Source organism: Quercus suber, unplaced genomic scaffold (genome assembly GCF_002906115.3).
Source record: "Quercus suber isolate HL8 unplaced genomic scaffold, Cork oak 2.0 scaffold_4, whole genome shotgun sequence".
Lineage (NCBI taxonomy): Eukaryota > Viridiplantae > Streptophyta > Magnoliopsida > Fagales > Fagaceae > Quercus > Quercus suber.
Window position 1 is genome coordinate 470,777 of NW_027069470.1, and position 9,437 is coordinate 480,213.

Here is a 9,437-nt window from a genome sequence, read left to right on the forward strand (position 1 = left end):
CATGATGGCCTGTGTTCCAGACATAAATATGGTAGCCAATATACTAATATAGTTTCAAGGTGTAAAAGAACATTAAAATAGGACTCAGAAGTCACTAGTTTCATCTTAAGATTCCAGTACTTCATTGGATAAATTAAAGCATAAAAAAATGTTAGTACTTACCTTAATCACAGTTCATCATTCACTGTCGTATCTGGTTGGACTTGGACTGTCTGGTCCCGATTTTTCTGAATAAAATCAATGATCTCCTCCTTTGTTTTATTCCCATCATACTTCAACAGGATACCACTGGTAAATTTGAAGTACAAAGTTGGTAACCTTGTACCTCAAAGTTATCACTTGGGATGTCATTTTCAGTCGCATCCTTGGCAGTAGTAAGATCAAAACAACTCAAAATCAAAACCAATTAAGAATGAATATGAGACTGAAGAAGTACTAGAAACGTGATAGAATTAACTGAAGTTAAAGTATCTAACAAAACAGATCAGACAGGTGAGTAGATGACCAATTAGAATAGCAGTCAGTAATTGTATAAAAGTTAGCTATTATGGATCTAACATGTTTAGAAATATCAAAAATATAGGTAACAAAGAATAGACATAAGTTATATGAAACGCTATGTGACTAGTATAAAACTTGATGTAACATGTTTATTAACTTTGATTGACCAATCTCAAAGGGATAAATGAATGCAACACAAAGGTTAAAACATTTTTTTATTTTTTATGCTTATTTTTACTGTGAGTTCATACTGGGTTTGATCAGCAAGGAAGGAAAATGGTTTAGACAAAAAGACAAGTTACAACGTGTAGATTGGATGTCTGTTTTTCACTGATTCTTGGGTCTGTAGCTAAATTTTAATCCTAAATCACTTTGTCTCAACGTTTCGGCTTCAGTGCTCTTTCCTTGAGGCTCAAGTTGTGCAAAGCTGCAAGCTGTTAGCCTCAAAATGCATTAAATATGGATGCTTTGGTTTCAACTACTTAACCTATTTTCACCGATGGCCTACAGGGGCAAAATGTTGTAAAGTGCTGTGGAAAAATCTGTGCTCCATGACAACAAGAACAAAGATTTAAACCAAATACCACAAAATTAGTAGCACAATCTGAAGTATTAGTTATGTACAAATGGGCAAATGAACTGTCTTTGGAATACATGACTGGAAAAAAAAAAAGATTCTTACCAGCTTTGCAATGAGAACATCAGTATCATTTTCAAATGAGACAGCAACTTCTTCCAAAATTGGGGACAGTTTCTTGCAAAGTCCACACCAGGGTGCATAAAACTCTAGCAGAACTGTGAGTAGAACAAGTAAAAACCATTAATATTTTTTCTTTTCCATAATAAGCATTAAGGAATTGTTGAGGCAGAAAGGTGGAGAGTCTATTTCAAGCCTATATTGAGAGTTTCCTACCTCCTACGGCTCAGTAGTCAATTCCTTTGGTGTCCCTTTTTTTGAAGTCCATATCTAATTGGATGAGATTTCTCATAGATCATGTTTGAGTACCTGGACTAGAAAAAGGTATTTTGACAATGCCCATTAACATTTTAAAAACAAAAAATAGTTCTCAACTTTGATTAGTCCGATGATGTTCATAGCAGATCCAAAGTTTGAGACTTTAGACTTGATTGGGATTGGTTGGTACTTATTAGAGCTGCAGCCTGCAGGTAACTAGAATGCCTTTGCCATGCGCCTTGTCTTCTCGTTGCCCTGTCGTTTAATGACATGCATGTCTGAGTATCTGGACTAGAAAAAGGTCTTTGTGCATTGTCTATCAACATCTTTTTCAAAAAATAAATTTGTGGTCAGTGTTAAATAGTTCTCAATCCTCTTTCATAATGGGTGGTTTTTAAGGGAGGAGTAGGTTCAATCTAAACAAGCCTGTTTTAGAGCCCTTTAAGCTGTTCTAGACGTTTAGGTGAAAACTTTGGGAAGAAATGCAAAATGGCTTTGATGCAGAAATGTTTCTGAATCAACGCTACGCATTATGGATAAAAGTATCTCTGAGACATTGACAAAACTAGAAAACAAAGACAACAGGATGCAAACATTAAATAGCCTTGCTATTATTAAAACCTCTAATGTTAACCAAAATTAGAAGCGGAAAAGTTTCCAAATCAAAGCATTATGAATACAAGTATCTCTGCAAGACATGGACAAAACTAAGAAACCAAGATAGCAAGTTGCAAAATATTTTGGCCCCAACTGTTATTGAGAAATTGGCCTGTTCTTGTAATCTGTTCTTTCTTTCTGTAGAGTCGCTAATGTGTTGATCTCTTCTGATGCTTGGACGTGTATATTTCCTTGAAACTCCCTATGACAAGCAAATTTCTTCAAAAAAAATATATTGATTTGTTGAGAATCTTAGACTGCAACTGGCTCACTTACTGGGCTAGAAACTTGGGCTTTAACCTGCCCATATTAAGTTATGGGTTTACACATCAGAAAGACATTAAAATAGCCATTCGATGCGCAAGTAATATAAAGATAATGCAATATTAGAATATATTATTTATGCCTACTGTGGAGCTAACTGTATTCAACAGGGAAGTGTATATGTTTAAAGCCCTTTTTTTTAACAAGTACATAAGAATTGTATTGAATGAGACTACTTCATGTACATAGAAATGTACATGAAGGAGTCTAAATAATTACAAAATGTAACAAGACATGCTTCATACGCTACTAATATCTTGCCAGCCATTCATATATCAACTGCCAAGCTATCCTAGTTATCATTGTCTTACCATTTAGCATGGAAAAGGAAAACATTCTAGTGATGTTCAGTAGAACTCACCTTTGCTGATTTAAACAATTCATCAAGCACCTCAGACAAGGTTGGATGTGCATGAACTGCAAGTTTGATATCCTGCATGGTGCAAAAGATACAATAACAATGAATTTCTGAGCAGCATAAAACAGTTTTCATAAGTTACACAAGCACCCAGTTTTTCTTGCATCCACAACCTCACTCTTCACCTTGCTTTTACAAGGAAAGGAGAGACATTTTGAGCTGGATCTCATTGGCATAAAACAGTTTCACTCTTAGCCTTAAGATGAGTGACAAATGTTCAGAGTTGATTACCAAAGAAACTAAAGCCTCGTTACCGAGGCCACATTAAACTAAAAGTAGCAATTTAAGTGCATAAACATGGTCTTGGCACACAAAATCTACCTGAATACGTGTCCCCAAAGCAATTGCATTGGATGCTTCGTGGATGAGGTCTGCAGCATGCAACCCAAAGATATGGACTCCAAGTATCTCACCATTGTCGGGTCTGTATATCAACTGCATGAAAACAATATAGAAATGGTGTTACCACTTATTTAAGCTAGGGGGTAGATAAATCAATGCACAAAAGTAAAAGAAATGTAACCTTGGCAAGTCCCTCCCCTTCATTTTCTGCTAGGGCCTTTGTGTTAGCCTTAAAACTTGTCTTGGCAATGCTTACTTCAAATCCCTCTTTTTCAGCTTTCTCCCTTGCTTGAGGCTGCAAATTTTAGATATTTAGTCAAAATTGCTGCCTATTAAACAGGAATGCTGATAGGAGCTCTTGTTTTCATTAAAGAAAAAAAAAATACATGGGAAAGGGATATTTTATTCGTATAATGGGAATATAATTAGCAAAGCGAACAACATCATTATATCAAACAATGGAATGCAGTTAGAAGATTCAAAATTTACCTCTGTTAATCCAACCATACTGATTTCAGGATGAGTGAAGCAAGCAGCAGGGATACTTAGATGATTGAGCACGTGATCTCTTCCAGTGACTTGTTCAACCACTTAAAAAAGGATGAAATGGATGTCAAAGAATATCAAAGAAAGTATTATGCTATTATATTTGAAACAGCAGAAAATCAGTTGATTATCACTTACCTGAAATTCCTTGTGCACTGGCTGCATGAGCAAGCATCATCTTGCCGTTAGCATCACCAATGCAAAACAAGTGAGGGACCTAATGTTCATAATTTAGTGTCAGTAATAAGTGGCTGGAGCTACACAAGGATTATGCTCATACAAATATTCAAAACGAACCAGATTGCCATTTGCATCAATTACTCGCATGCGCTCATCAACGGGAACAAAACCACGTTGTGTTGCTACATTAACCTGCAGAAAGAACAAAATCATTATGAAACCACTTCCCTTTGGTCAACAAATCTATAATCTAAACCACATAAGCATCTGAGAAAGCCTACATTCTCCAAACCAAGACCCTGTGTGAATGGAGCCCTTCCCGTTGCAATTAATGCTGCATCTACCTGTAGCAAAGTAATTGAGAAGTTTGTTACAGATGCCATGATGCGACGACATATAAAGCAAAAACATCTGATCTTAAACAGGGATTCCCCATAAGTGTCTCTACTACTGATGATTAAGATTCACAAAGGATCAAGCATTTGAATTTAAATAGCCAGGTTCAACAGTAAATTGAAAGCAAGCTCTCAAAGGAAGTCGGGTATCATTGAGCACTCTTGATGGGTCAAAGTTGAAACATATGCCTTTTCTTTTTGCTAGAAAGTTGAAGAAATACACACTTGGTTTCAGAATTTCACACAGCATTATTTAGTCTCAAATTTTCCGCAGGTTGATTTGTTCAACACTCAATTAAATGGGACCAATAACTTCATTGGCAAGCTCTCATTAACTAGTTCATAATTTAGTCATTCATGGCTGCATATGAAAAGAAATTAATATTGACAGCAGAATTTGACCATTTTGGATAAAGCTCTTTGCAGCTCTGGTATTGTGGAAACTGAAAAGGTTTGGGCAATCTCTACTTGTGCTCTCTTGGACATTGTCAATGGGAAAAGCAAAGAACAGAGATAACTTTGAAAGGACAATGAGTGGCAGCATTTCCAACTAATTCTCAGAACTCAAGTTACCTCTAAAGTGTCTTTTGGTTCCTTGGTCTTTGCATCAATAAGCTCAATAATGACTGGCTTCCCATCCTTTGCTGGTGTTATCTATAAAGAGAATATACCCAAAGAATATAAATGCCAGAAACAACTACCCAGGAAACACTCAAATAGTTGAACATAAACCACAGGTTACCTTGGTTGCAAACACTCCAGTATGATAGTCGATTTTCCTTGGATTTATTAACACCCTTTGGGCTAACTTCCCAATCTCAGGATCAAATCCAGGCATGAGCTGATCTAGAGCTTCGATAAAAGTAACCTTCACAGATAAAACAACAACATAAATATGCATAAATATGACGCTAAGCTGCTGTGCTTATTGCTAAATAGAAAAGGTTTTGGTTTGCCGAGTCAAGATTTCTATCTTTCATGAAATAAAACCCTATAGATATACAAGGCATATTCTGGATAATAAAATTCATATTCTGAATCAATTACATGGCTAATATTTCTTACACCAAATAAGAAAGCAAAGCTCAGTAAATGTGAGTCTAAAATCCATTCTTAATATTCTTTTTTATTGAATAGGGAGTCTTCAATGAATGTTTAAGCAAATTTATTTAACCATGTGGAGTTTGCAGAACAGATTTTGAGGTATTCTTCATCTAAATATACATTGTAATCTTTAGGATACTCCATCTGAGCTTTCCTTTATCAATAAATTTCTACATTTCTTATAAGAAAAATATTTGAGGTATTCTCAGCAATGGTTTTTTTTTTTGATAAGTAAGAAAGATGTAACTTCAAAAAACTGCTTTATGCAAAGAAGCACAAAGCATATCAAGGGTTACAAAAAAGAGAGAAAAGCAAAAACAGATAAAAGAAACTAATTACAAAGAAAAAGAGAGCTAAGGAACAAAGGGAGAGATTCACTAGATGTGATTCCCCAAGCCCTAGACCAATCAAAAAGTGAACCAGTAAAAAAAGCAAGCAACTGGTCGTCAAATTTTGACATTCCTTTCTCTATCCTTTCCTTTCGCTCCTCCCAGGGGCAACCAAACATAGTGTTAGTTTTGTAACAATCGCTAAAAGAAGGAAAGAAATGTGCTACCTCACTCCCAAGTGCAGTATATACATCACTGAATTCAAGACCAATATATCCACTTCCTACAATAGCAATCCAATCAGGAACAGATTCCAATTTGAGTGCATGGTCACTGGTAATTACAGTCTTCCCTGCAGGTCATTATTCAGTAATTAAAATCTAATGAGCACGACATAGCAGAAGATTGTAGAATACTGGCACACAATGTCCACCATCCAGAAGAACGCTGAACCCATTAAAAGAAAATAGTGAAACCATAAAAAGGATGAGAAGAAAATGATACACACCATCAACTTCAATGCCCTTCGGGACAAATGGAACAGAACCAGTAGCTATGATTATATTTTGTGCAGTTACCACTCTGTCAGATCCAACTTTCACCTTTTGAGGGCCCTGAATGGTTTGAAAAATGCACAATAAACGTAAGTATGAACAAAATTTATGAACCATTTAATCACAAACTTAATTTAAAGAAAAAAAAATGAGAAAACCATGTTCTGGACAGCTCAAAATTGTCAATTTTTTTTTTTTTTTTCTAATTGACCACAAGAGCTTTTGTTTGTGTTACCACTGAATCCAAAATGGTAGCATATACGACTTACCAGAATGGTGCCAACACCTGTCAATATGTCAACCCCAATTGCCTTCATAGAATTGGTCAGGTTATTACGGATTTTTGAAGCAAGATTGTTTGCATGATCAGCCACACCCTGTCTATCATATCCAGCAGCCGAAACCTATCATGATTTGCAAGAAGGCAAACAGTTGAATTACAGCAACCCACCAACATACTTACAAATTACAATAGTATTCGTGCTCTAAACATATGATTTGTAGTTAGCTAAGCTTTAAAATAAAGATGATGATCCAATCTTATTACCTGCAAACCCAAAGCCTTTAAGTGATGTTCACTCTGAAGCTCACGCATCCGACCACTTACAGCCAAAAGAGCTTTAGAAGGAACACAACCTCTATTTACACACGTTCCTCCCACCACGTCTCCCTCAATAATGCCCGTTTTCAGACCCTGCATCAATCACATTTAGAATTATTCACCTCTAATGAAAAAGCAAGAAGAAGCAAATACGATACTTAAAAAAAAAAATTTACACCACCTCAAAAGACCTACATCCTACAATACCCATTACCACATTTTAGCAGGGATATAATTCCAATTCTTTTTGTGTGAGAATGACTAAATTTGATATAAATTAGGAATTCATATAATCTGAAATTCACTCTGAAGCAATACAATAATTTCCTCCGCAAGTTTACTATAACCAAATTACATTAAAAAAAAAAAAAATGATGCATTTAACTCTCTCATTTCAACACTTCCTAAACAATATGCAGCAAAGACTATTCTTAATGTTAACTCCAAAACCAACAGAAACAGTTTGAAATCGTACAAAATTAAATTAAAATAATTAATTTTGTATAGCATGCATGAAAAAAAGAGTTTTTTTTTTTTTTTTTTAAAGATGATTTAAACTAATATAGTCAATTCAAGCTCAACTAATCAATCATTAAGCATTAGCATTATATATATCATGAAAATGTGCATTTTTTAAATCTGTTCGAAATGGACTTGAATAATTTAAATTTTAATTTTGAGCTAAGTTTATACTTCACTTAGAGAAGCATGTGAAAATGACGATCTAAGCTGATATAAATAATTTAACCTCAATTAGCATTGCAATTGAGCTTATAGAGTCTGAATTCATTTCGTTGCAAGCTCAACTAAAACGAATTGAAGCGACATGGGCGAGCGTACCTTCTCGACGGCGTGAAGGGCGGCACCGTGGCCACCGACGCCGGCGCCGATGATGAGCAAGTCGTAATCGAATGACTTGGGAGGGCTTCCGTTGCCGCCGGAGAGCGAGGCGGAGACGACGAGGTCAGCGGTAGAGCGACGACGTGCGGTAATGGAGTTGAGTTGGACTCGGCGCGTTAGGAGCGGAGAGAAATCGCCGAGCGCCTCGCGCCGGAGACCGCAGAATCGGAGATTGATCGGCTTCGCCGAAGTGGCGAATGAAGATTGGTTTGGCCTTGGAATGGTGAGGGAAGTGTGGGGAGAGAGGGAGAGAGATAGCGAGGACTGCATTTTTGTGTGATTTCAGAGAGAGAGAGAGATCTGAGGAAATGAAATGTGAGTTTGGTTTTGGTTTTGGGTTTGGGTTTGGGTTTAAGAGAGTTTGGAAAGGGGGCTTTGGTAAGTCCGTTAATAGAGTGAAGGGCGGAGATATCAAAGTGCGGCGGATGAACTACTTTCTGTCTCTGTCCCCTTTCTCTCTCTTTCTTTCCTTCTTTAACTTGTCAACCTGTCACTTGTCCCCTTTTGCCCAACTAACTTCTTTCTCACCCTCTCTCTTCGGAATTCAGTGCTATTTCATGTGTGATTAGTTATACGTGATTTCACCGCGGTGATTGCACTAGTGGTTATGGTATTTGGGGTGCGGAGGGAAAGGGTCGAGGCCTAAGCCTCAAAGAAAAAGTTTTACATATATTAGTCTTTGAATACACGCTTATGTGTCTATTAAAAAGCTCTTTTATTTTCTGGGTAAGGAATAATTAAAAGCATTTATTATACTTTAAGGCTACTACATTTTTTAATTAAAAAAAAAAAAAAAACTAGAGGTGTGAATAAACTAGAGGTTATAATTTTTCATCACATTCTTAGGTTTTTTTTTGTAACTAGAAAATGTAGTAATCCTAAAGTATAATAAATGTTCTAAATTAACCATTACCCTAAAAATAAAAGAGCCTCTGAATATGTGCGTGAGCGCCTACTCAAAGGCTAATACTTAGATAAGTGAAATATGTTGGTAGATAATTGAATACTCTTTTAACTACATTGAATAATCTCATTAAAATAAAAAATAACAATTACACGAGATGATGGGATAAGGATAATAATAATAAAAAAATTTTGGGATAAGAATAAGGATTTTTTCTCATTAAAAAAAAAAGTAAGGTTTAAAAAAAAATCCAACTTAACATGAAGGAGAGGAAAAAAGAAAAGAAAAGAAAAGAAAAAATTTTTTTTTTTTTCTAGAACGTTTTGAGATTTTTATTTTTTATTTTTTTATGATGCGATAATGATAATAATTTAAAATGTTGTGAAAATGTTATGGATATATCATTTCTCTTTTTTTTAAAGGTCAACACCTTCCATTAATCATAATTCAGGATTACTACATTTTTTGAATCACAAAAACAAGATATGTTATAAGATTTATGTGACTTAAATAATTTTTTCGTATATAAATCTTATCATATCCCATTTCGCTTATTTGAAATTGAGTATTGTACATTTTAAAGTATAAACATTTCTGTCAAAGTAACAACCTAAAATTTTTTCATAAATTATTCTATCAAAAGACCCATCAATCCCAATTGAAAACATATATTTCTTATGTAAAGCTTACCCATCTAAAAAGGGCCAACACTACAAAATAGAAAAAA

General features: G+C 35.3%; 1 protein-coding gene across 1 annotated transcript; it reads right to left on the bottom strand.

The window, feature by feature from the left end:
- Positions 1-2,043: 2,043 nt before the first annotated feature.
- LOC112007313 (dihydrolipoyl dehydrogenase 2, chloroplastic) lies at positions 2,044-8,405 on the bottom strand. Its single transcript, XM_024039650.2, has 15 exons — positions 7,747-8,405; positions 6,853-6,999; positions 6,575-6,709; positions 6,260-6,365; positions 5,979-6,103; positions 5,061-5,186; positions 4,892-4,972; positions 4,205-4,267; positions 4,041-4,115; positions 3,882-3,960; positions 3,687-3,787; positions 3,379-3,492; positions 3,177-3,290; positions 2,799-2,870; positions 2,044-2,413 (listed from the first exon to the last, which is right to left on the bottom strand). The coding sequence occupies exons 1-15, from the start codon at positions 8,074-8,076 to the stop codon at positions 2,366-2,368; spliced, it is 1,716 nt and encodes a 571-aa protein (XP_023895418.1). The 5' UTR covers positions 8,077-8,405; the 3' UTR covers positions 2,044-2,365.
- Between the last annotated feature and the right edge of the window lie 1,032 nt (positions 8,406-9,437).

Excerpts from the sequence above, each read along its gene's own strand:
- LOC112007313 (XM_024039650.2), bottom strand. The coding sequence starts at position 8,076 with ATGCAGTCCTCGCTATCTCTCTCCCTCTCTCCCCACACTTCCCTCACC. Across the intron at positions 4,268-4,891 it reads AACCAAAAGACACTTTAGAG|GTAGATGCAGCATTAATTGC; the intron begins GTAACTTGAGTT and ends ACTTTGCTACAG. Across the intron at positions 3,961-4,040 it reads TTGATGCAAATGGCAATCTG|GTCCCTCACTTGTTTTGCAT; the intron begins GTTCGTTTTGAA and ends TATGAACATTAG.